This window comes from Labrus bergylta, chromosome 21, assembly GCF_963930695.1.
Source record: "Labrus bergylta chromosome 21, fLabBer1.1, whole genome shotgun sequence".
Classification (NCBI taxonomy): domain Eukaryota; kingdom Metazoa; phylum Chordata; class Actinopteri; order Labriformes; family Labridae; genus Labrus; species Labrus bergylta.
The window spans coordinates 14,779,567-14,807,478 of NC_089215.1; the positions used below are offsets into that span (position 1 = coordinate 14,779,567).

Consider the following 27,912-nt stretch of genomic DNA (forward strand, 5'->3'; position numbering starts at 1 on the left):
CTACAACACTAGCTAAGGTATATTTACAGACATCCAGGTATATTGGCTTGACTATCTGAGCATTTCTCCTTTTTTTTTTCTTCATAAGATGGCTATCAGTGATTAATGAACTCTGAGAACTGAAGTAGTGTGTGTGGAAAAAGAGATCTGAAAGGAAGCAAGGTGAGCACATTAAAATAGTTTGTGAGCAAACACTAAAGAAGTTGGATAATATAGATGGTCAAACAGTGAATGAACATTCTATGAATACCGTGCGTGCAGCCCTCACCGTCACCCACTGCACGCGACATGACGCAATTTAACCTTCCACAGTACACTGCGAGCTCGACTACACAAAGTGGAAACAGACGGAACTAAAAGAGCGACACAGCTGCACAGAAGCAGCACTTTGTAGACTTCGTTGAACACAACAGAAATCGTCACCCAGGAAGACACTTTAAACCTTTTTTTTTACCTCCGAGACACCCCCTCAAAATCAGACTGCGACTTATATTCAGGATTCTACGGTAGGTAAATGTATGTACGGCTCCATAGGAATACACTGACGGATGAAAACAATACTGTCCACAATCAGGCAATCAGGAAAATCTCAGATTTCAACCACATTTTGTAGTCGAGACCACACTAATCGGGACCAAGACGTACCTAAGACCAGAGACCAAGACCAAGCCCATAAATATCACATCCTCAACTTGTGTGCAGCGGGCGTGTCACTCACTTTGACTGTAACACCGGGGGATAAAAATCGAACTGCAAATGAATTAAAGTTATTTGTTCTTTTAAAAAGAGGCATTTTCCTTCGCATCACAGTAATGACGTGGAAAAATAGCCGATCAGTGGGGGTCTTGACTAGTCTTGATTTAAAATCTGGAAGATTTATTTTTGGGCTTTTGTGCCTTTATTTGAGAGATTGGACAGTGGATAGAGTCAGACATGGGGGAGAGAGAGAGTGGGGAACGACGTGCAGGAAAGGAGCCACAGGTCGGATTTGAACCTGGGCCGCCCGCTTTGAAGACTACAGCTTCTATATACGGGACATGCGCACTAACCACTGCACCACCAGCGCCCCTTGAGTAAATTTTAATGCAAAGCTTCTTATTAATTGAGGTTCGAGAACACGTTCAGCATTCACTAACCAGGTCAACCCAGTTGCCAAATACATTCAATTCTTGCACTAAAAACAAGATTGTGAAAATGTCAAACAAGAGGCTGATGGGTGACGCCTCGGTTGCAATGCAGTCCATGATTCAAATTTTTATAGTTTAAAAGTGAAATAAACACGCTATGCTTTTTTAAGTTGTCCTTTACCTGCGGTGCAACATTTTCAGTCAGTTCATGTATGTGAGGTGACACAGCGAGTGTGTACCAGAATAACAGAGAGAAACAGGGAGAAGGAGAAATTTCCTCCCCACTTCCACTCAAACATACAGACGCTGAGCTCAATCAATGCCATCGACCGGCTCCTCGCTGCTACTACTCACTCTCCATTCATCCACTCTCAAAGGCCCCGGCTGATTACTGCTTTGAAGTGGGGACGGCTAATGCTAGCACAGGCTAACGGTAACAGTATGCAGTCTGCCCCTGCCCCCCCCCCCTCCTCCTTGCTTTGTGTGAAATCAAAAGGTTGGTGGCACACACAAAGACAGTAAAAGTTCAAGCTCTGGGCGTGGGTGCTTGTTATTGACCGCTCCTCCTTTCTCTCTCTCGCTGTGTGTCTCCTCCTCTTTGTTTATTTCGGTTCTGTCTCTCACAATGTCAGGGTTAAGTGGTGTGGTGCAGCGCCGGCCTCCATTGATGGAGTGTTATTATGTGGTCTGCGTGTCTATTTGACCTGAGGCAGATTGCACTTATTTCCCCTGGTCCTGCATTCATCCGTCTCTGACATAAACCGCCTGCTACTGTGCATGTGTGAGCGTGTGAGTGTGTGTGTCTGTGAGTAACTTAATGAGTAGAATTAGGTCAACAGCTCAGGCACCTGAACTCTCATCACAGCCAACCATTGGCTCTCTGCAATATTTGCCCGATTCATCCAGCTGCTGCAGACTCGTCTGACACTAATGTGTGTTTCCCAGCAGAGCATTATGATGTGAGGTAAACAGGTTTAGGAGAGAACTCTGATAAATCTAAATGAAAGTGCTACAGCTGTAATATCTGTCCAAACTGTTAAAGACGAAACCTCCATTTGGGGATTTTGTTGCACTCTGCAGACACTCTGTTATTGTGTTTGCTTTCATCCAACTGTTGTGATTCTTATATTTTCTCAGACAGAATTTGATAAAACAGAAACCACAGGGACATCTCGTACCTTGAGAACAAAGTTGTCCTCGGCTTGTAACTTTAAATCCAGGATGGACTCCTTCACATGTTTCTCAAAGTCCAGGTCCCTCTTCCTCGGGACAGCCAGGGCTGGAAACAGGTCACCAATCAGCCCCATGAACACCGGCATGTCGTCCGTCACGATCTTTGGGATGTTGAAGTCTCTGAGCGCTCGCATCAGGACCTGGTCCTCCGCTCGGCCCGGGTCTCCTCTCTTCAAAGAGCCGGCCACCACCAGGACGGACTTGATGGCTCGGAGGCCCCAATCATAGTGATCCTTTGAGAAAAAGGAAGATTAAACGTGTAGCTACCGGTAATTATAAATAATGAGTTGCCTTTGTTCTCCCTCTACAGTCTCAGGTGTTGAAATCAGGAAGCTCATCAGAGATCGTCTGTGAAACTTCACTTTAGAGCAGAGATCCATCAGCCTCCAGAAGAAAAATCAGAGCAATATCTGAGGAAAAAACTTGAGGATGTGTGTTGTCTATGTTGCTTCTTAGAGGCGTTTTGAATCTCTGTAACTGTATTCCTTGTGAAATATGGCTAAAATAAAATACACTTTAAAAGAATTGTGGATCAAATATTCGATTCATCCCAAAGTAATACACATAAAAGTTTTCCTCCAGATAGTTATTTGTAAATCCGGACCAGCATGTGCATCATAGTGAATTCCCCTCAGCTCTCTTTTCAGTGAGTGTTCAATTTAAAGTTTTCAATTCATTAAAATTTTTATCATAAAGCTGTGAGACAAATATCACGTCCTCTCTCTGTAAGACGGCTGATTAGGCCTGGAGAAACACACTCTGAACTTCTCATTAGTTTGGTCGGTCAGACACTGAGAACTCATGTTATCTTCTTTGTGTTGTCGGATATTCTCGGCCTTGTTCACACCTTCTGTGGAGCCTGTTGTTTCCTGTAACCTTGAGTTTAAATCTTGAAAACAAACTCCAACTGATCAGAGAAAATTCCACAGTATTGTCTGTGAACTTTAGTCTCCAATGTGCAGTGAATTATAGGGGCGGCTGCGGTTCAGTGGTAGAGTCGGTCGTCTCTCAAACAGAACATTGAGGGTTCAATCCCCAGCTCCTGCAGCCACATGTCCGATGTGTCCTTGGGCAAGACACTTAACCCCAAGTTGCTCCCACTGCTTTATCGTTTATCGCTTTAACCGTATGAACGGTTATGAATGGATGACTTAATACTAATGGATTCTTTACCCAGCAGCCTCGACCATCAGTGTGTGAATGTGTAGGTGTGTCCTGCGGTGTAAAAGAGCTTTGAGGGGTCAGGAGACTAGAAAAGAAATAAACAAGCTCAAGTCCATTTATCAATGAAATTGTAAATGTGAACCATTTTCTTGTTCTAATGAATTAATCAATAAATAACCACAGATTAAGTGACCATGGAGGTAAAAGTTGCAGAAATATATGCAAACTTAATTTTACTGACATTAAAAATCGGGCCATGAAGCTCCATTAACTCCTGGCTGATTTTGAAAGCGTTTAATGTATTTCTCGTGACCCCCTCAGCATGCTCTGGTGTCCACTCGACTGCAGGAAAAAAAAAAATCAGCAGATCGAGAAATGCTATATTAAATCTAAAAATTATAAACCACTTGACTAACTTGTGTTGGAAAGCACTTCTCTGAATCTGCACTTTCCAATTGATTCTCTCCTCCAGCCCTCGAGAATATCGCTTAGAGAAGCAGTGCGTTCATTATCCTTTGACTTCATTGCCTCTAAGTTGCTAAAGTTGGAAAAAGTTGCCCCGGCAAACAACTTTGAAGCTGCAAAAAAAAGTGTAATTAAGGTGATATGTAAAACCGTCAGAAGAAGAAGTGCTTCATAAAGCAGCCATAAAGAGGACGTGTTGGGCTCTGACACTTAAATGGGCCTGTGGTCATGGGAAATTCATCTACAACTGAGGGCTCATTAAACTGCTTACCTACGTGGAGGAGCTCCACTGTAACTATTACAGTCATTTTTTTTTTTTTTTTTTTTAATCATTAAAATAATGGGTGCACATGTAAATCAGGAGCGATGGCTGAAAGGCTAAAAGCGGATTCAAGCATTGAGATGGAATAAAATTCAAGCTCCCCGCAGCTTCTTATTCATATCCATGTAACACTTCACTCACACAGTCAAGTCATACGGCAGCTCGTGTGTGAAGCCTCTGAGTCATTCTTTTATCAAAAACCTCAAAGGGACATCGTCTCAGTTGTTCAGCTTTGAAATGGAAATTGATCCAGATTTTTCCAACAATATCAGGTGCGTAGTGAAGTAGATAGTACCTGTTTGGACAACAGCTCTTTACACAGCGTGTACAGGGTGATAAACTTCCTAGCTAGGACCCGGGCGTTGAGGAAACCTTCGGCCACCAGCATGATTTCACAGATCAGCTCGAAGTCTGGCACCACCATGGCACACGGCCTGAGGAGACATAGAAGGATTAAGATGTTGAAGAGGAGCTCAGTCTCGCTGCCATTATCCTGATTAAATTATGTTTTGTCATCAACAGAACGAGAAAACAAACTCAACTTGTTCAGTAATTTCACTAAATGTTAGAAGAGCACCCTCAAACAGCTGAAAGCTTCATTCTCAGTTAATCACAAACACTTTACACAGCTCTTCTGTAATATGTGCTGGTTTCCTGAAATGTTGTTAATCTTCCCTTAAAGCAGTGGTTCCCAACCTGGGGTCCGGGCCCCCAAGAGGGGTCGCCAAAGATCTCAGAGGGGGCTTGCAGCTTTGTCTGCTCTTTTCATTTCATAACACTTACTGGATAGTTTTATAAAACGGTCTTTTGGGAAGAACAAGTGTCTCTAAGCCTGTTCTGTTGTGACTTTATCGATGAAGACGATTCAAATTGATGTGAGTTTTTGACAGCGATGTATAATTTTATTCGTGAGGGTCCTGTGTGGGGGGCTCAGCTACAAGGAAAATAAGTTGGGAACCCCTGCCTTAAAGGGTAGTAATGGTATTTCAAAACCTTTGTAGGTAGTTTAGTTTCATACACATGAGCCCCGTTTCCACCAAGCGGTCCGGTTCAGTTTGGTCCAGTATGGTACACATTTATTGGCCTTTCCTCAGTGAAAAGTTGGGAATGGTATCGATATAACCAACCCATACGGTCCTACTTTTTTGGTACCCTTCTGTTGGAGTGCCAAGCATACCAATACGACCCTAATGGGTGGAGCTGGACACACTACAGTCAGTTTTGCAACTATTGTCAGCGCCTAGCACCCCCCATGGACGACCTCAGAGATGCTGTACATCCTAAGAATCATTGATTTTTGTTTACTGCATCACGTTCGTCCTCTTTGTTGGATTTGTTGCGCCGCTTTGATTTACTGCTGTGTACGGGAACGGTTGGCTGTGCAAGCAAGATCAGGGTTCACCAAACCGCAGCAAACTGTACTGAACCAAACCAGACCGCTTGGTGGAAACGGGGCTATAGATGATACTTGGGTGGGCCGCTATTGTGTGCACAAGAGAGAGAGTGTATGTCCCTTCCATACATGCACTGACATCTCATGTTTAAAGGGATCTTCTTATGCCGTCCTTTTAATAGTTTTCTGCAGCTGCCTAATCTGCCCTGCCCTCTTAGTTAAAGATGATTGTTTCGATACAAGTCATCATTAACAACACTTTGCACACGGGCATCACCTGATGCGACAGAAAATCAGAAAATCGAGAGAAACGTTTCTAACACGGGTAATGTTATCTGAGCGCCTTTAACGAACAGCTTATGAATATTATCAAAGAGCAGAAACAAAAATGGGGTACGATAACAACAACTCTTACTTTTCATTTCCCCCCTGGAGTAATGTTGCGCCATACAGCGTGTTTTGTAGCTACAAATCGACACACTCGACAGGAGCCATTCTTAAAGTTTCTGTGTCTACAGAAAGGTCCGGCTCACTTACTAACAGCTCACTTAATATGCTCTCTTTCTCCCACGCACTGAGAAACTTGTCAGAATGAATTTTGAAACTGTGCCATCGCTGCACTTAATGTCAATACATCAATTCTCACGGATCTATTTTGCCTCAGACTGAGACTCATCTGTAGGTTTCTGTAGAAAAAGAATGATAAACGATCAATGTTAATGTAATCTAAGTGAAAACAGGACAGTGAATGAGGAAGTTTTCCTGGTTTGTTTTTGATTATCCATCAGAGTATACAGGTTGAATATGTTGGATGTCACCTTCCATTACCTTTTGTTTCAGTTAAAGGAGAGCTCTCAAAAATGTAAGGGTCATAGTTCAATAACTTGAAGATCTATTGTAAACACACACAGGTAGTTTTGGTTGACATTTTTAATTGTAGTATCTTTAACTGCAGCCCCTCCAAAGTAGCATGACGAACAGATCAACTAAACTTAAACTTTAACTGTTTGCTGAACTTGAAATAAAATATGGTAAATCTCTGGTAAAACCTGAACAGAGCCTTGAGGTTCTCGGGCAGCTCCGTCCTGCCGGCGTATCCTGGATTCATGGTGATGAAGATGCCGACAGTCGGACAAAGATTCACCTCCTCCCCCATGAAGTTAAACCTCTGCTTCTTGTCTCTGATGGCGTCCTGGATACTTTTCACCTGCAAACAGAGCAGTAAAACACGATACAGAGGAGAAAGAATTGTCAACGTTGTCGGGTATCCAACTGTTAAAAATTTGTGTAACAGCACACGACATGAGCGAGCGTCAGTGTTAGTGTCCTAACTTCCCGAGACTGCATGGACACTGCGCGTTGTTTTTACTCCGACACCCCATTTCATTTTTATGGACCAGAAACGAGAAAGTTGGGGGCTCTACACGGCACTGACACTCACTTTTCTCACTCAGCAGAGCTTATTAGCCTTTATTACCAAGTAGATATTAATAATATCCATATTATGATTGAAATGTTGACCTTTGACCTGTGACAACACCGGAGGTTTTATTCAGCTCACCACAAGCCTCTGAGTGTTGTGATCTGAGTCAACAACTCGTCAATACAAAGCACCACACTTCAGTTTGTCCACCTTCAAATTAAAAGCAATGCATTTCAGATTTTCCACCTTCAAAATAAAAGCACTACACTTCAGTTTGTCCACCTTCAAAATAAAAAGCACCACACTTCAGTTTGTCCACCTTCAAAATAAAAGCACCGCACTTCCGTTTTTCCATCTTCAAAATAAAAGCACCGCACTTCAGTTTGTCCACCTTCAAAATAAAAGCACTACGTTATAAAGTTGGCAAGGGGAAACTTAAATCCACAGAGCAGAGAAGTAAATATTTAACGGATGCCGTGAGGACAGCTAGCGTGCACGATTGGATGTGATATCTAACACTTGCATGCTTTTCGGACACAGCGGAAAGGTTGCATTAGGAATAAAGAGCACTGTGTGATTCATCTTAGACTAATATTTTTAAGTTGCTTGAAACACAAAGTACAGCTTGGCCTGTCTTTTAAAAAAATGCCATTATTTGAGGCATTTGGTCATAAAGACGCTTTTTGGAGCACGTCATCCCCAACTGTCTCTCTCCACAATTCATGTCTCTCTTCAGCTATCCTATCAAAATAAAGGCAATACAATTACGTACAATGCACATTAATACTACATGCTCTTGTCTTGACTGAAAACAACTTACCTTGAAAGCAACTGGTGCAAGATCTACATAGAATTTGTCTATTTTTTCTAGCCATAAACTTCCCTTAATTGGCTATTAAGGTAATCAATGAATATTTTCACACTGTATATTGGTGTTGGAATCAGTCTAAAATATTACAAAACTTCTATATCGGCAAAACTGGGAAAGACTTTGAAATCCTTCGCAGTATCAAATCCCCGTGAATTTAAACTCCCAGAAGATGCTTCCAACCAGGAAACCACACAAAGGAAAGTTTCTCATCACTCATTAGCATATTATTAATTTCATTAAGCACATACCAGCGAGTCCATTTGTTACAGCCTGTCACTTTGTTATGCCTAATGCACCCTTTTTCTTTTCTTTTTTTTTTTATCAGGGATGCAGTTTCATCAATAATATGAGCGCGCTATCAGCCAGGGTTTACTGGATGGATGGACTGCTTTGGCTCAGTTTGTCTACATTATGATTGAATGAGATATCAGAAGTTTGTGTGAGTGTGTGTGAGTGTGTGTGTGTGTCCCGGCCTTAAACTCTGGATCCTGTAAGAGGCTTTATGAATTTAACATGCATGTGGTAAAGGAGCGTGGCGAGCCGACAGCTGGAAAGAGGAGGAACATCTCTTCATGGCTGAGTACTCGGCTACAGATCACTCAGTCATACCAACACAGCAGGGAGAGGAGGGGAGAGATGCAAAAACAAACAGTGCAGCTGCAACACGGATAAAAAAAATAATAAAAGTTTTCCTATAAACATCACTGTGGATTGTTTTTTTTTTATGTGAAATGACAGCGACACAACGCTGCTAACCTGCAGGGAGAGGAAGGGAAGTGAAACTCCAAACAAACACTTAAAAAAGGTTCAAGAACAGACACCACAGGGCCGGAGGTGTGACTAAAAACATGATCACAATGTTCTTACCTTTACTTATTAATGTCAATATTTATCAAGCCAGTTACCCACAATTTCTACATAGACCATGTGTGCTGCGTTCCATCAGCGCCACGGTTTTGCCTCATCCTACCCCACTGGGTCCGTTTCTATGGAATCACATTTGTGCCAAAAAAAATCACACAAAACTTCTTACATTGAAAACAAAAAACAAGACTTTGAGAGAGATATAATCTCACTGAAGCAAAAAACTTGCAATTAAAATATTTGTGTAATCGTGTAGATAATCAGCCTTTTACTTTTCCTATCATTGGTCCTTTTGTTTACAGGTTCCTCTTTTTCTTTCTCACTGATCAGACTTTTATTCTCAATGTCAGCTTTCTCGTTTGTGCTGCCAGACTTGCGTGTGTTTTATTTTGAAATTGATCGGATGCTCTTGCATTTCCTTGTCTGACTTCCTGTCCGGGTCTATCTATTCTGTTCAGCTTGATGCGTGCCTGCAGCGTGCTCATTGAAAATAGACTCTGTGTATATTTGGAACAGCCATAAAATGTCAAAGCCTGAAAATAAACAGGCTGTTAAGTAGTTTAACTTTAGAGTATACATTTCTGAACATGTGCAAAAGTTGTCTACCAAACCGTTTTTGAGTGTAAAAAATGTCAATGTCAATGCATGTGCTACAAGTTCCAAAACATGGTGTTTGAAGACAGTAAAGTCAGTACAAAAAAATCTGAAATAGCTTGCCAGCATTAAATTGACGAGACAAAACAGACACACTTCGCTACATGCTACATTATTTGCCAATCTTTGTCAACAGGACAGTTTTCCGCTGCTTCACCGATACATCGCTGCTTCCCTAATAAAAACATGAGCTTCACACTTGAGGGACTCCCTTCAAACACACCTATCATAGGACGTCTAATGTAAACGTTAACCACAAGGCCATCCTCCTTTCTTAAAGGGCCAGGCTGCGCTGAAACACCACAGAGATATTTAACAAAGAAGATGCAGCAAATCCTCTTATTGGCAAACGATTGAGCAATGAAAATACTGTCAATTAATTTTCCCTTTTTGACAAACGTTTGGTCCCTCTATTTAAAGTGAAAATATCAAAGTGTTTTATTTATTTAGGGACGTTTTGTAACAATCCTTTATTAAATTCTTTGATTAACCGAGTGATATAACAGCGCTCTGAAAGATGAGATCCAGGGGGAGCAGCTTCATTGTTCTCTGCCTCTTTGAAGGTGGAGCTTCAGTTGATTCACAGCGCAGACCTGTGTGAGCTTCAACGGAGGCAAAACTACAACAATTTATCTCCATGTTGTCGAGTCTGTGGGCCTTCTGTTTGTCTCTGCTTTATTTAATGTAAAACCGGTCCCACCACCTGTGTTAGCAGACCCGCTCCGAGCAGCCGAGTGTGTCGTCCTGTGATTCTCCCGCTTTAGCAGGATGGATGAGGTGTGTGTGAAGCAAGCTGCCAGCTGTCACAGCAGGAGTCTGACGCTGCTCTGTTCTCAAGGTCTACTCCTCCACGTAAAAGCCACCATGATTTATTATTCATTACACCTATTCATTCTGCTGGCACTTTAAAATTCTCTAAGTACTGTAGACTTCCACAGCTTAGGGAGGAATGCTGCTTGACTTTCAGTGAGAGAGGGAGGGAAGGGCAGCGCGTTGAATAATGATCCTTTGAGGCGCTCCGTCTCCATTATCATCACAATCATGATCAGCATCCTTATCTACTGTATACAGTTTGCTGTGACAGTGCTGCACATGCATTAAGTTAGAGTCTGGGGCGGCAGCAGCAGCAGGATTTGAATCCACCAGAGGGACTTATGAAACAGGGAGCAAGAAAGAGAACGAGAGAGAGAGAGAGAGAGAGAGAGAGAGAGAGAGAGCGAGAGAGAGGGAGAGGGAGGGAGGGTGTGTGTTTGATCTGGGATAACAGAATGCAAGATAGCAGAAAGAGCTAGCATCAGCTGAAACGCACAGAATCTGGCTGATTTCTCAAAAGAGTCCCGTAATCAAAGAGTGTAAGTCGCTCAGAGTATACAGCGCTGTGTGTGCAGAGGAGAGGAGGCATCTCTTTATGTGTCAATGCATGAGGAGGAGGAGGAGAAGTGTTGCTAGAATGGTTCATTACATTTACGCAGAGAACGTAAAGATGTTAAAGGTGGTCTGCTTGGAGCCGCATTCATTGACTCTTTTAATGCAAAAAGCCATAAATACAATCAGTTATTGTCACACGATAAGGTCGATATGATATGTATTGTGCTGGCCTTTATGTACAGTTTTGCATGTCAATCCTAAATCTACTGTAAAATCCGGTGTACAAGACGCACTTTCAATACCTTTTTTTTTTTTTTTATCTAAAAAGTGTGCTGCGACTTACACACAGGTGCGACTAATATACCAGTTTAAACCAGGAGATTGTTTTAGTGCATTTTGAGGGAAAAAGTCTTAATGTGGAAATCTTCCACATTTTGATTTTTCACCTTTTTTTAAACCTGGAACTTGTACTGAAAGTTTAACTTTATCATCTGCCGAGGAGAAGGAAAAAAAAATCTTCCTCTCGTTATATTTAAATGGCCCTTCTACCCTTCCATACTTTTGCTCTCCTACAACTCCAAACACTTTCAACTTGAGCTGCTGAAAAAGTCTCATGTTCATCAGCTATTTTTTAACTTTATCTGAGAACGGTTTGATACTTTGTCATTTAGTGCATTGCTTCTTTCAGCGGAGATGGAGCAAATGACATACTGGAGAACAGGAAACATAATGCAGCAGGTTAATTAGAGCACGGAGATCGTAGCGGTGGCATCCACACACTCTATGCATCGTGCAGCAGTCAAACGTCACCACCACCTCCTATTGGCTTGCGGTCAGTTTTACGGCTAATATCTTGCTACGTTCTCACATCAGCTCACTCAGATGTGCTGCAGAAAAAATACTCGGGGTCTGGCAGGAGAAACTCCGGGTGAGGTCCTAGTGAAAAATGTGGTTGCTTGTGTTTTCATATGCAGCTCCTCCTGCAAATATCAGGAGTTTTCTGCAGAAGTGAAAGCCCTAAATGACTTGTTCAGGTCTTTCTTTCAGCTCCCTCTCTCTGAAGCTCTCTGCAGATGTGAGTCGCAAACCTGTCCAACATGTAATTTGCAGGCAGAGGCGAAAAAGCATATTCTACAAAACTATGCCTTCAGACACAAAAGTTATTGTGCAAATTTTATGAAACTTTTGGCAAAGATTAAAACAACATGTTTGAGGATAATCTCTTTGAATTCTATAATATCTTGTAGGCGGATCGTTCTGATTTTGTTCATGAAGTTCACAGCAGGTAAACAGAGACGAGGGCCTGATTCACCATGAATGGACTGCGGCGGCTAATAACTCCAAAGCTGTGGATCATTTTCCCCCTCGATCTGCTCCCTCTCCTTCTCAAGGTCTAATTCACAAAGTATATAGCTCTAAAGTTATTCAGGTGCAATCACGTCGATACAGTGGTCATGGTCCATGCAGTTAGCTCTTGTTTACTGTGAATGTGGAGAGAAGCTATCCACACCTTTACCCTGCACAGAGCTTCACTGTCATGCATGCACACAAAGGTTTGTTTACGTACTAGTTAGATAAGAATATGAACATTTAAAAATAATCCAGAATGGGATTAATTTCTGACACATATTGGTTCCTGTTTTCTTTGTTTATTTATTGAAGAGGGATCGGGACAATTTCGATGAAAGAAACACTCGTACCTGCCTGCACGTGCACTGAGCGCTGATACAGTAGCTGCACGGAAATAATTGCCAACATCCAGACCGCACTGAACGCACTGATTATATTCGATGGCTCCGTGCAACACAACAAAACTCCTGTTTTAAAAGTTCCACTTGAGATCCTGTTTTCACAACTTTCTGGGGAGATTTATTATCAAGACGCAGCAAAACCAAGAGAGAGCCAAATCAAATCTGCAGCAAGCAGCTGCACAAAATGGGAAAATATATTGTTTGCCCTACTCTGTTTCTGATTGGCTCGTAACGTTGTTAAGGTTGAGAACGAGAGCTGGGTTGCTTGCATACCATTGGTAGGTGAACTCTGTTAAGTTCAACTTCATCAAGCACATTCACAACAAATTCCCACATGTATTTATTTTTGTTATTTATATTTTTTTTCCCTCAAGCCAGATATCCGGCCCGGTTCCAGAGTACTTTAAGCTCTCGTATTGAAGGCAACGTCACAGAGGCGTAAATATAGCGCCTTGAAACAGCTGTCTGAATTGGGCTTATGACTCTGACACACAGGTTACTGAGTCTGCTCGCCACATGACAAATAAAAACTGATAAGGAACAACATCGTCTGAGTTCATCCCAAAGAAACTTTCTTAATGTAGCCATAGCTGTAGTTATGTAATTTAGATAAAATCCCTTTCTGGAAGAAAAAAGTCACTAAGAAGATTAAATCTAAAGCAATGAGTGAAAATTGTTTATTTTTACACCTTTGCAAATAAAGCTTGTGCTTAGGGTTCAAACTCTGCATGTCCTTGATTGTTGGAGTTTATCCTCTCCAAGTTAGTAAACCATAATAAGCAGCTCCACGGGCGGGAAAAGGAGGCGTTTTCTCCTCTCTAGACTCTTAAATCAGATCAGAGGAGGCTCCAATTATAAAGACGCTCTGCGATGCAAAGGTGTCAGCCTGCATGGATTAGTCTTTGAGCTGAGGTAATTTACGCCTGCGATCAGTGATGAAGAGGCTATTTACTCCTGTGATGCCGTTTTTTTAAGAGTTTACTCCCAGCAGATCTTGATTTAGATGGACCACTTTCTAATGAGGATTAAAATATCACACATATGGCTCCATAAAAAGTGCTCTCACAATAAAGACCTAGATTAAAGGAGAATAGGGAGAGAAAAAAAAATCCTTTTCTTACCTGGACAGCCACCACAGACAGAACCTCCACTGAGATCCTGTTGAATTCGTCGAAGCAGCCCCACGCCCCCGTCTGAGCCAGGCCTTTGTAGATGTTCCCACAGGACTGACGGACGGGAGAAAAAGAGGGATACAGGTATTCAGATGGAGACAGCAGACCCAATCAGGCAGACTTACAGGAAGTGATGGGTACTGTTTGAATTACATCTGATTCTCATTTCCTGTGTTAGTTTCAAAAAAGGTAAGATTTAGACCAGCCTTTCCCAAACAAGACTGTCGCAGCCCACTTTGAAATACAAACTCCGGGGTCCGTTATAAAACAAAAGTTATGACTACAGCTCCCACTTTCAGTAATGGTCAAATATTGGACATGACAACATGATCTTATGCAAAGATAGACACAAAGGGTCGTCAGTAGGACACTGCCACAGATATTTAAAGGAATCATGGTGTTCATGTGTTTCTTTTAACAACAGCTGTCAATATAACAACTGAACAATTATTTGAACTTGTAACGCCCTGTCCAGCTTAGTTTTTGTTCCTGCAACTCCCGTTTCTAAGTGCACCTGAAAGTATCTCTCATTGTCTGCGCACCCCTGAATGCAGCATGATCACAGCGCATCTCCTGAGTAACGGCAGAGAGAGACACATGCCCAGAAAAGTCTGAAGTCAACTAAGCAGACTACTGTATTTTCTGATGGTTCTTACAGACTTTCTACTGTTGCGTGTGCATTGTTGAGAGACAACCACACACACACACACACACACACACACACACACACACACACACACACACACACACACACACACACACACACACACACACACACACACACACACACACACACACACACACACACACACACACACACACACACACACACACACACACACACACACACACACACACACACACACACGCCTCAAACTCATGCCTCGTTATATAAACAGCTTTACCGTTCTGGATTCGTATGTGCGCACGTGTGTGTGTGTGTGCGCATCGGGGCAAAACTCCGCCGTGCACGACACAAAGAGCAGAGGAGAATTGTAAATGCGCGACCATGTAGGGACAGAAATGACATGCCGTCATGTAAATAAGATAAATAACATAAGGCTATTAAGTTTGTTTAATAAAAGTACAAGGTATAGACCTGTTCTATAAGAAAGGTATCCTTAAATTATTTATGTTGTGATCTCGCGCAATAGCCTAGAAAATAAAATAAAATAACATGAACTTGACCATCAAGGGGGGCGGGGGCGCACTGGGAAACACTGAATATTGTGATATTTTTTTATTTTTATACCTGGTGGAGGCCTTTTCGCGGCCCACCTGTAGTACCCATATGGCCCACTAGGGGGCCGCGGCCCACACTTTGGGAAGCACTGATTTAGACATTATAACTTCTAGCACACTCCGGACTGAAACCAAAACATCTCCTTTCTCAGCCTGTCCAGACAGGCTTAATGTTTTTATCCACTTAAAATTATCACCTGTGGAGAAAGAGGCAAATATTATCCAAAACAGGAAGATATATAAAAACAACTTGCTCCATATCTCGGAGAGAGTAGGTAAGGAGACAACACAAAATTCTGGTCAAACTTCCACTTTCATTTTAATTATTTTATATCTGAAAAATGAAGGTAGGACTTAAACCACCAAGATGTAGCATTTTGGTTTGGTGCACTTCGGCACCAAGCGATGGTCTCTGAGTGCAACTGCAAAAGCAGAATCAGTCCCCGTTTCCACCTAGCGTTTTTTCCGGGCAGAAAAGCGCTGGCTGTGCGTTCGTGAGGGCTTGCATGAAGTGTTTGTGAGCTGAGAAGAAAATCGCCGCACATCCGTCCTGTCTCTATGACAACAGACTGTTGACCGAAACTAATCTGTAACTTTTTACTGCATGTTTTATATTGTAGATTGTTTCTTTCCCTATCAGACAAAGAGCGAGGAGGATGTGGGTACAAAACATGATCCATCGGCGGCAAAACTATGGGGAATATCGTACATACAAAAGCGCAGGTGATGTCAACAGTTCCTTTCTGAAAAGTTGAAAAAATGTTAAACTTAAACACTAAGAGTGGCCGCACAAAAAAGGGCAGAGCGCTCGGAAAGAAGGCGGTGTGCTTTTTCTCCATGCCACTGCTTTCTGCTGCCAACTCTCTCCACCCATTGAAAAAAGACCCTGGCACTATGATAGAAACAATATGTGGACACGGGGCCTCATAGTTTATTTTTTTAGGGGTAACTTGCGCTCACAGGTGGAGACCAGCTGTCCAAAGCTGTACATGGATGCAATGCAAATCATACATGGAATTTCCCCCCAGCAAGCTCAGAGCAGATGAATAACAACCAGGAATCACACTAATAAAACCAGCCTCTGATGATACAAACAGAAAAAATGTTTCCCGCCCACATTCTACTTTCCCTAACATCGACCCGAGAGCAGCTGGACCAGGATGAAGACGACTTTTCTCGCCAATTAAAGTCCGAGGAAACCTTCTGTGACGAAAACCAGATGTGACTGAAAGACTGATTTAACTTGTGTGGTTGCAATGATCAGAGATGTGTTCCTCCTGGAGTATATTAGCACTTCTCTCTGACACCTTGCAGTGTGTATAGCCGGGGGTGCTGTACGCCCCTGTGAAGCCAGATCACAACATTATGTTTATGCCTCTCTTGAGCACTCTATATGCAAACAGTGTGTATGTATGAGTGTACAGGAACACATATTAAAGTGAGATGTGTGCAGAGGGCATTTTGACGGGTAAAAAAACCGAAACAATCAGAGTTTAAGTGATCAGTTCTTCTTTGAAAGAGGAAACAGAAGAAGCAGAAGATGAAAAGACAAAGATGAAAGAAAAGAGCGTAAAGGTAGTCTGAAATCTTTAAGGACTAATACAAACCACAAAAATGACAACAGCAAAAATGAAAAGAAACATAATACGTCCTTGTGTGGATGCACATTAGCAGGGTGTGCTCACCTTGTAGTCCATCTGCTCGGAGCAGTTAAACACGTAGACCATGATGCCGAGCGCTCTGCCCAGGTCTTTGGTAGTCTCCGTTTTCCCGGTGCCTGCGGGTCCCGCCGGAGCTCCGCTCATGGTCAGGTGGAGGGACTGGGTCAGGGTGATGTAGCATCTAAATATAGTCAGGATACACACACAATCTCCTGATTGAAAACAACAAAGACAAATCCACTTCTTTCTATTTATTAAACGTGAGAAGGGGACATAACCATCATGACATCAACCACTGGATTGTTGACCTCTGTTTTTAAACCTTTGCCTGTAGCCATTTTGGGCTTTTTGGAGCTTGGGTGAGAATATTTCAACAAGAGAGAGAGAGATGAGGATGACTGAAAAGAAAGCAATCCTGAATTTATTTTAGGTTGCATCAAAAGAGTCATGTCACTCCCAGGTAGCCCCGCCCTACTCGGGCGGCTGTGGCTCAGTTGATAGAGTCGTCACCTCTCAACCGGAAGGACTTAACCCTGAATTGCTCCCGCTGCTTCAGTGGCGGTGTATGAATGGGATTAGTTACTTCTGATGATAAAACATAGCGATCACTACCATCAGCGTGTGAAAGGGTATGAATGGGTGGGTGTGACAGGCGGTGTAAAAGCGCTTTGAGTAGTCGGAAGACTAGAAAAGCGCTATATAAGCTCAAGTCCATTTACCATTTACTCCTCCCCCAGTTTTTGGTCTCTGTGACTGATAATGGGTCTATCATTTCATAAATGAACATCATGCTGTATTGAATAGAACTTGAAATTAGAGATTGAGACCATAAACTCATTAGGTTGAGAGGATTGTAAACTATAGTCGCAGCGTAATGTGCAAGACACATTACTACAAGATGGAATAATTTGAAAATCAACCAAAGCCTTGTTTTCTGAATCATATGGTTAGCTAAACGTAAAAATAAGAACATATGGCACAAAAAAAGGATTGCTTCTCTGATACATCTGTGAAAGCCGCCCATATCAGCCGGATAATAATGGCTGACTAAGAGGTCTAGCTTCAGTATTCACATAGGAATCATTTGAAGTCTTTAAAAACACTTATTAATAGCAAGGAATGGCTCCAGAATCTTTATTGCCCCTTAAATCGATCCTGAGTGATTTTTAATAATCGCAGGAAAAGATCAGATTAAACAAACAATAAAGAGAAAACTCTGTCTATCTGAGTTCCTCCACCTGCACTCTCAGGACTGCTGGAGCAAACCTCCTGTCCATGCAGGACCAACCATCGGTCCTGGGGAGACAAGGCCTTCTCCATTGCCGCTCCCACCCTCTGGAACTCACCCCCAAAAAACATCAGAAACTCCCCTCACTCTCCACCTTCAAGTAATTCCTAAAAAACTCACTTCTTCAACTTTGCATATAACCCCTCCTCCTTCTCTGACATCATTTCTTTGTTGTTTTGTTAGGGTTAGGGTTAGCTGGGGCGGCAGCAGCTCAGACTGTAGGGGCTTGGGTTGGGAACCGGAGGGTCGCCGGTTCAAGTCTCGGTGTGGACCCAGTCTGGAAGCTGGTCTGGTAGCTGGAGAGGTGCCAGTTCACTTCCTGAGCACTGCCGAAGTGCCCACGAGCAAGGCACCGAACCAGCCCTGATATCTCTCCGTTAGTCCACAGGATTCTGTTTGTGCATGTGGGTGTATTTCAGCCTGTGTGTGACGCATGTCTCAATAAGGCGTAAAACTGAATATTAATATAATATTAATAAAGTATCTCTTCCTCTGTTATTCTTTGTTAAGCTTCTTTGTTAAACGCTATAAACGTGTAATGTATCATTATTATTATTATCATTATAACGCTGCACACCGCCGTATGCCATGCACATGATGAGCTCCGCGTTGACACAGTCTCATAACCAGCTCTGACAATGTCTCAGCTGTCGTCGTACATAACCTCATTATATGATAATATAATCCGCTGCTGTGCTTTGATTATCACACAGCCTGATTAGCAACACCAATGATTGCCTCTGCTGCAGAAACCTGTCAGGACTGACAAACAGGCTGCCAATCTGGTATCAATAAAAAAAACAGCAGCATCAATGAGGTGAACTGATGCAGACAATCAGGAGTTTATTGATCGGGACGATGAACACAGTGGTTTCCTTGATTATCAATAATGCAATGATTTTAATGAGCTGCTGGTTAAAAGATGATGTGTGGAAGGTGGGGGAGATATTGGAAAGCACAGCGAGGGACGGAAGCTGCGAGAAGACGAATGATCCCATCTGTATACAGTGCATCATCCGGATACCAGCGCCAACAAGCTTTATGGCTCTCCTCTGAAATACGGCCAAAAATCTCACAATCAGTCGTCTGGGGGGCTGGATGAGGACGTCCTGCACGGAATAACTAAAGCCAGATTAAAGACAAGAGAGGGAGCTAAACTAGGAGGCTGTGACAAGGTGACTTGTTTTATTACAGTGTTTTTAAAACAAGCAGCCATACATCAGTCTGTCTGTCTGACTCATCCTTCCTCCCTCCCTCCATCTCTCTCTCTCTGTTCATCTGTGTGTATGTGCGTGAGTTTGTGTGTGTGTGTAGGGTAAAATATTCCTGACATTTTGCATAATGGTGCAGCTTTGGAGATCCTGCAGTAAGTATTGAGCGGACGCTAACATTGTGCCAATAACAGTCCTGCTGTTATAGATTAGCGAGCGTGATTCCTTTAGTCTAATTATTCTGCAGCAGAAGGTGAACTGAACAGACTGACTGCAGCCCGCCTGCCTGCCTGTGCTAAACAAGCACAAACAGGCCTGGATTCATTTGAAATGTTTTCCCAGCAGCTGTACATGTTTGACATCACATTTCCTACATCACTGCTGTCACTGACAACCGTTTAGATCATTCTATGTCTTCAACAGACAATCCATCCATCCATTTTCTTCCGCTTATCCGAGGTTGGGTCGCGGTGGCAACAGGCGCAGTAAGTCAACCCAGACTTCCCTCTCCCCAATTGGGCATGCCCAGAAAACCCTTAAAGGGAGGCGTGAAGGAGGCATCCTTAACAGATGGCTAAACCACCTCAACGTGCTCCTTTCAAAGCGAAGGAGCAGCGGCTCAACTCCGAGCTCTTCCCGAATGTCCGTGCTCCTCGCCCTCTCTCTGAGGCCGAGCCCAGACACCCTCCAGAGGAAACTTATTTCGGCCCTTGTATCCGCAATCTCATTCTTTCGGTCACTGCCCAAAGCTCATGACCACAGGTGAGGGTTGGAATGAAGATCGACCAGTAAATCATAAATCACATGCTTTAATGTTGTGTTAATAATCACTATAATGACAAAAGCACATTTTCTTCACCAAGAGTCACAAACATTTTCACCTCGAGGTTCACCTGATAGATGTTCTTAGAGCTTAAAAAGCAACAACTGGTCGTCATCGCGATATTAAGCTGGTCTTGCCCAATCACACATCAGACATGTGGATGAAAGAGCTGGGGATTGAACCTTACGATTGAGAGACCGCCGACTCTTCCACTGAGCCACAGCCGCCCCGAGAGATGAAGGGTGCTAAGAGGGGAAACTGACAGACTTCCTGTAGTGAACATTAATCATGCACTTCATCCTTTCATGGAAATGTTATATTAAATACATAAAGCACCAGTCCCAGTTTTAGATTCTGTGAGTATCTTTTTCGAAAACTATGTTAAAGGAAAATAGAGAAAGGCCTCTTCAGTCAACTTTTCATGAGAAAGCTGACCTGATCACATCATCGTTCAGTGAAGTTTAATGGTTAAGTTCAGCTGTAGTTTTACAAGAAAACTCTGTAAAATAAGTGTCTGTTCAAAGTTTGTCTTTACAGGCGTCTTTTATAGATTAAATGATTAGTCCGTATCTTCCACTTCTCGGTGGTACTTCTTTCTGACTAAATTCCTTTTTAAGTCTTGTTATTTATTTGTAATCTTTCCTCATTACATCTTATCTTAAAGCCTTTTTTTTATCTGGAATGAAGAGAAAAAGCAGACTTTGAATGTCATTGTTGGGAGGTGGTATTCAAATTAACGTGCCTTGCCTCGAGGCATGTAAGGAAATGTTAATTTGTTCTTTTTTTGGGTGAACTGACCCTTTAAAATCCCACAGGATTAACTAGAGTATGAATAGTATCAAACTAAAAACAGGCCTTTTCATCCTCAGCTGCTGTGTTGTTTAATCACATCAGGTTTTCACTTGACAGCATCCAGATGTTCCCGTCTCTCTTTCTGGCTCTTTTCCTCAGAAAGTTGTTCGACAATATCATGAAGCAAACACGCTTTTCGCTGCTTTCTCAAGTCGTGGATTGAGTGTTTGACACCCGGCCCTCTGGTCCACACTCCATTGTTGAACAGAAAGCTGCGTGAGTCACAGCGCGGCATAGCGAGGGCATGCACCATATGGTGAAGTCCTGCTACGCGGCCGCTGAGCCGCCCATCAAAGCCCATTGTTTCTGTTTGTTCAGGCTTCAAAGGGAATACTGGTCAGTCTGAAAACCACACAGCCGAGCGCTGCCGTTTGCCAAAGGGCTCCGAGAGGCAGGTATTCATCTCTGAGTGGTGAAAACTTTATCATGAATCCTGCAGAAACATGTGCATGTGAACAAACAAGCAGCTGGTAAAGAGCCGAGCTGAGCTGTTCTAAAAGGTTTTGCTCGAGGTGGGTGTACATAATGATTCAAATGCAGATCATTAGAATGCGTCAGATGGTTATTATTAGATAAGAAGCTGGTATCTTCAACTCTGTTTTCAAGTACGAGGAAAAAAAGACCAAATTTCATCAACAGAAATGGATTTCTGAAATGTTCTTGTAATGGATTTTGAATTGGCTTCAGGCAAACTGGCATACTTGATTAGAAAATAAACCTCTACTTGACGTAATGGGAGATATTTTTTGCTTTTTCACTTAACCCTTTTTATAGGAGTGAAGAGTTTGCAGCCTTTGGGCAATTGACCGCTCCCTAAACCCCTTCCCCAAACAGAGACTGTCCAATCATAGCTTAACAACCATAACAGTGCACTGCAGGCCTGTCAGGTTCTCTACATGCTGACGCTGTGTGCAGGGGACTGTGGAAAGAGAGATACTCAGGATTTAATGAGTTTGGGGGATGTTGTCTTTTTTTAGTCTTTCCAAAACCCAAAACACAAGAGCCAAAGTCTAAGACAGCAGAGACACAAAACAGAGTTCTATCTGCTGAAAAAACATCAGATCATTAGCATGTGTGGCTAATTGGCTTTTAGTGAAGGACATTTTATATTTATTTACCGTAAAATCCGGTGTATAAGACACATATTTGACACCTATTTTTTAATCTAAAAAGTTGGTTGTTTCTTAAACACCGGTGCGACCAATAAACTAGTACAAAACGCTGACACACGCGCTGTCATTACAGCGGGTACAGCTGCCACCATCACACACTGAAGGTGACCTGACGCGAATGAAAATTCTTCCACATTCATTGTTTACTGCAAGCTGATTGCATGCTGTGCTTAGACACAGAGCAGACTGGCTATGCGACCTTTTTACCAACTTTTCCTTCATGTATTTACAGTGGTATATTGTTCTGTAAATAAACCTTGTCGAGTGCTCTCCTGATTAAGAGACTCCTATTTTAAAATTAACGCGTGACCAGCGGAGTCAGGCAGAGAGCTCGCAAGCTATGGGTCTGTACTTCACAACTTTCCCTGCATGCTGAGAGCTCGACTACTATACTTCAGCTAGTAGGAGTGCAAACTCCAAAAAGTAACATATGGACTTAAAGAGCGACACAGCTGCACAGAAACTGCACATTGTAGACTTCGCTGAACACGATAGAAATCGTAACGCAGGAAAACTGTTTAAACCATTTTTTCTCTGTGGGAGACCTTCAAAATCAGACTGCGACTTATATCCGTATTTTCACAGCAATTGTTCTGTTACATTTTACATTTATAGAAGATATCAAATCCACCATGTAGGATTTTCTTTCTGTGGGGTAAAACTTCTTGGATGTTACTTTATCAAAGTTAAAACCAGCATCGACAACTCTGAAGCTAAGACAACCCCTCATATGATCCATCTGGTGCATTCTTTGTGGCCCAACATATATGACCTTTATCTAAACAGGGAAATCAATGGAGAGCAGAACTCTCTTTTGCAATGGTGCCCTCTAAAAGCACTTAAACATAAATACAACAAAACACAAGACAATGTATAAAACACAATCAAAACCCATTCAGGAAAAAACAAGAGCATTCCTCAGACAATGTTTCACTCAATAGATGTTCAAAGTGCTTTAGAGTTATAAGTTTGTCCAGTTTAAGTGAGTCCTGAAGCTTATTCCATTCATATGGAGCATAATATGAGAATGCAGTTTTACCCAGCTCTGTACTCATGAAAGGAGTATTGAGACCGACGCAGTCATGAGATCGAGTAAGGTATTCAATATCCTTAAAGTGAATAAATGATGATAAATGAAAAGGCAGTTTATTAAGGACGGCTTTATAAATAAGGGAGAAACAATAATCCATTCTAGTGGAAAGTGTGTCCATCCCACACTGTCATAAAGAACACAGTGATGCGTCCTGTAACTGTGGCCTGTAATAAAGCTAAGCGAGCTATGATATAGGGGCTGAAGAGTATGTGCAGCAGCAAGCATGTAAATAATGTCCCCATAATCAAGTACTGAAGAAAGAAGAAAGTAAGAAAGTTGCTTGCACAATATCGCCAAGAGTCATTGCACGCCAATTCCAAGAAGCGGCTGAGTAATAAACTTTTACAACCATACACGGCAAAAACACGGACGTAGGCTCAGTGATGTCATCCACGGGATTCTGAAGCAGACTTTCTAAGCACAACGATGGCGGTCAACATATTGGAAATGCTGTCTCACACTGACTCTCAGTCAATCTAGTAACAGACAAAGAGGAGGAGCAGAGGTAGACCTGTGCTCGAAAAATGCATATGGAAATATATCTATCATGTGCTCCTTGCCAATACGTGCATTGATGCAGATTTTACAGTATCAATACAGCTGCAAAGCTGTGATGCAGTATTGAATGACACATTGCCCATGATGCAGTTCCCGATAAAGCCAGTAGGGGCAGTAGACGCAAGACGTTCAAAATCAAAACAAACATATGGAGTTCGATCAGTCTCAATATTCACAAATGCACACAGAAGGATTCACAAATGTATTTCAATGCACACTCAAATATATTTCATTCTATATAAATGTAAAACAAATCCACAAATAAAAAAATAAGATTCACAAATGTATTTCTGATTCACACACAAATATTTATAGTTTTGTATATATGTAAAAGAAATCCACAAATATATAAACTGGTCAGTCTGCATTTACAAACTGTTTGTCATTTGTGAACCTCACTGCATTTGTGTGTGGGATTTTTGAGACTCCCCTGGTTAGATTCACAAATGCATTTTTTTCAGGAGGGAAATGTCTGTAGCCAATCAGATGTCTCCTTCCTATTCAGCCAATCACAGTAGCGTAGATTCAAGGGTATGATTTAATGTGATCACTTTAGCATTACATCTGCGCATACAGCGATTAGCCTAGCTATCAGACAATCTGATTAAGTCATCTTTAATCTGACCAGCACAAATAGTCTCTGTGATTGTCGTACTATATATGGAAACTTGTTTATCGTGGTTATGACATGGCTATATGACTGCGTGTGGTTACATCTCTAATTATGCATAACTCCTAGCATTAATAGCATCAAAACAGATGAGTATTTAAAAAAAATCGATCCCTTTAGAGTGTGTGCTGGTAAGATCTATTCAGACCAAAACCTTTTTCTGTACCAGGATGTGAAACGTCAGTACCTGTCTGTTAGAGGTGTGATGACCAGTCGAGGCGTGTTGCCCAGGTATTCATAGGAGTAGAGAAACTGAGCGTCACAAATGTTGGCCAAACAATGCTTCTCCTTCTCATCCCAGCGGTGTCTGAGCTGTGAGAGCCACACGAAGGCCTGAGAGTTCTCCACCTGGTTAAAAAAAAACAGTTACACAGAGAGTGTGAAGCCTGAGGAAGAGCCAGAAATAATCTGTGCTTCTCCATCCTCTAATTATGCTAATGACCAACCTCGCCTGAATATGTTTAGAGCATACTCACCAGTAATAGCCTCTCGAACGACATGCATTAAAATATATCTCAGGTTCTTGGTCGGGTTTATCCTCACCTTCTGAGCGATCATCTTGGCCACCACGTCTCTGGCGTGGACGTCGATGGTGCATATGGTCATGACCTTCTGCCGGTCTCCAGGTGTCAGCTGCCCAATCAGCATGGAGATGAGAGTGTTGAGCTGGGACACCTGCTTCCTGTAGTACTCCTTCATGGCGTTGTCGTAGCCCTCCTCCAGACGGGCGAATGCCATGCCCACGTCAGACGTCCACCAGATCTGAGTGCAGGTGAGCACCACCTGAGTAACAGAAAACGAGGGCGTTTAAACCATTTTTAAATCCTATACTTTTACAACATAGAATAGATAGCTACATGTTTATGATGCTTTTATGAAGACAGTCAATAGAAAACCCGCCTTTGTATGAGCGTGTTCAAGCCAACCGTCTGAAAACTTTCCATTACCCATAGTGGTCCTGTCTGTACTCCTAAAACCCTCTCTTACTAAGAGGAAGTAAACTAACAGGTTCTACCTATAGTCCTCATATTTACCTTAAAGGTCACATACTATCCTCCTCTTCAACCAGTTTAAATCAAACTCAGAGCTGCTCTTGTTCTAAATCCACTCTGATGCTGCATTTGATCATGCCTATGAACCCCTCTGTTTCTCTACCTTTAAATGTAAATGAGCTGTGTCTGACCACAGAAGGTCTGGAAGGTCTTGGGTGTCTCGGTCTTTCTCGCTCCATGCCCTATTGTTTACGGTGAGAGGGCAGACTCAGAGGGCAGAACAAACACCTAGCTGTGGGAGTGTCACCCACCTGGGGGAGGGGTTACTGCCCTTTGTGATGTCATGAAGGGAAATCTTCTAACGGCCTGTTTGAGCACACATTTTTGGAAAAGTGAAGCAGGCAGAAGACGGAGAGGATGGACTTTTCTCATCATTGGGGGGTTTGTAGACGATAAGGGACACATATTAGAGTTAGAGAAACATGGGAAAGTAGTTTTTGTATAATATGTGACCTTTAACATATGGAAGAAAAAAAATGTTTCCAAACAAGTTTCAAAATTATCAGTAAGATGTGTAGTGAGTGAAATGATAAAGTGACCTTACTGTATGATCAGACATTAAGGAAACATGCTATGTTGAAGTGCTGGCTTCTCTGACAACAATGCAGCAGCCAGTATGTCCTCCTTCTAACTTTAGATTCTGGTCCTGAATGCTCTGGATTTGTTTGGACCAGAGAAGGTATGTAAGTAGCTGTAGTAGTTGTTTTTTGGGTATGAATTAAAGATTTTGTCATGCTATTATGACCGATAACACTATGACATCATGTCTATACTGAGCTCAGTGATCTCATGGTAGTCAAACCTCTGATCTGCTCCTCTGAGCTCTCCTTCACCTGCAGAGAGTGTCTGGAGGGCAGAACCAGGATCAGCAGAGGACCTGACTACGTAATGAGCTGCGGCCTCGATAAACAGCCGAAGAACACACACACGGACTCAACACACACATTTGCACGGAGCTATTTTCTTATTAAAGGTGTCCCTCTGCAGAAACACTCTTACACTGTTGACTTCAGTAAGGATTCACACTCTTTTCTCTTAAAATATTTATCTGCAGTCGAGGAAAAAATAGATGCTCGCATAAATAAGTAAAGAGTGATTCAGCACTGCGTAATTTGTTTTACCAGCTATAATTAAGTAAACACTATTGATCCTGGACTTGATTTCAACATTGCTCTCAAGCCCTTCATCAGTTTTATAAACTGTTGCTTTCTGTGAGTGGAAATCTTCAGTCTTGTACAACTTCAGAGGAAATTCAAAGATGCGTTCATCCTGGGCCCTATTTCTTCAATGTTGTGGGTCTGAATGAAAGAATGTTTTACACATTGATGTAGTCTTAGGGACGTTACTCTGTGGATCTGTTGCTGAGATATTAAACCCAATAACGGTGATCGCTACGATGGAAATGCTATCTCAAACTAACTTTTGGTCAAACGAGTAACACGCAGAGTTAAACAGGTAAGACGTGTCAAGCTGTCAGTCAGATCAGCTGCACCCCTAAATATGAATAATATTAAGTGTCTTTTAGAATATTAAGGAGAAAGCTTTATTTTAAACCTTTATTCTGCTGTTAAGTTGGACAATTTACCATGCGTCGGCAAAAATGTCTAAGTCGATTGGGGGCAGATCTGCATGGCTATTAACTGCAAGTGGGCAACACACTGGAGTGATGGAGACTGACTATGAACTAATTACCGTTTCCTTCAGACCACACTGTTTAGCCCCAGAGTTCTCCCAGATTACTGTCATCTTAGTGTATATGTACCAGGGCCTGATTTCAGCCTAGCTGCTGAGCACATACAGTAGCTGATTGTTATAACGGAGCTGTCAATCAAACTGGAGAGCAGCAAGTGTTTCTACTGGTGGATTTTAACAGATGTGACATCACCACACATGTGCCCAATATGAAGCAATATGTCCCAACTCCCACCAGGATGCAGAACATTCTGGACTTGTTCTTTGGCAACATCCTTAATGCATACATTGCGAAACCACGCCCTCCTATTGGCCGCTCTGACCACAATGTCATCTGGTTACTGCCAAGTGCAGGTCGCAACTGAAAACAGGTAAACCCAAAAAATCACAAAAACCATCAGGGTCTGGAATAAAGAAGAATCTGAAACACTAAAAGGTTGTTTGGACTGACTGACTGGGATTAGTTTTTTAATGACTGAGGGACTGATCGCAACATGTTGACAGATGTACTTACCTCCTTTATTACATTCTGTGAGGACGCCGTCACCAAACAAACAACCGTCCACCCTAACAATAACAAATGGGAAATTAAAATCTGCCTGGTCCAGAAGAGAGGTGCGTTTTTACAAGGAGACAAACTCAGGATAACGGGAATTAGAGAAAGAGTTCAGACGGATTGCGAGGCTGGCTAAGTTCAACTACAGAAACACGGAAATGAACCGCTGGAAATGCAAGGCGTGGGATGGGCAGAGCCAGTAACCTGTACTAGTTAACTGCCTGGACTCTACCTC

The 27,912-nt window shown here is 42.3% G+C and overlaps 1 protein-coding gene across 1 annotated transcript in view; it reads right to left on the reverse strand.

Annotated features, from left to right (window-relative positions):
- dnah9 (dynein, axonemal, heavy chain 9) overlaps nucleotides 1-27,912 on the reverse strand; it is a 178,718-nt gene that overhangs the window by 112,140 nt on the left and 38,666 nt on the right. The window contains exons 31-37 of the mRNA XM_065950002.1: nucleotides 24,921-25,160; nucleotides 24,565-24,725; nucleotides 16,735-16,891; nucleotides 13,757-13,861; nucleotides 6,754-6,911; nucleotides 4,607-4,745; nucleotides 2,306-2,593 (exon numbers count right to left, since the gene is read on the reverse strand). Of these exons, the coding sequence (XP_065806074.1) occupies nucleotides 2,306-2,593; nucleotides 4,607-4,745; nucleotides 6,754-6,911; nucleotides 13,757-13,861; nucleotides 16,735-16,891; nucleotides 24,565-24,725; nucleotides 24,921-25,160 (1,248 nt within the window). The remainder of the gene's footprint in view (nucleotides 1-2,305; nucleotides 2,594-4,606; nucleotides 4,746-6,753; nucleotides 6,912-13,756; nucleotides 13,862-16,734; nucleotides 16,892-24,564; nucleotides 24,726-24,920; nucleotides 25,161-27,912) is intronic.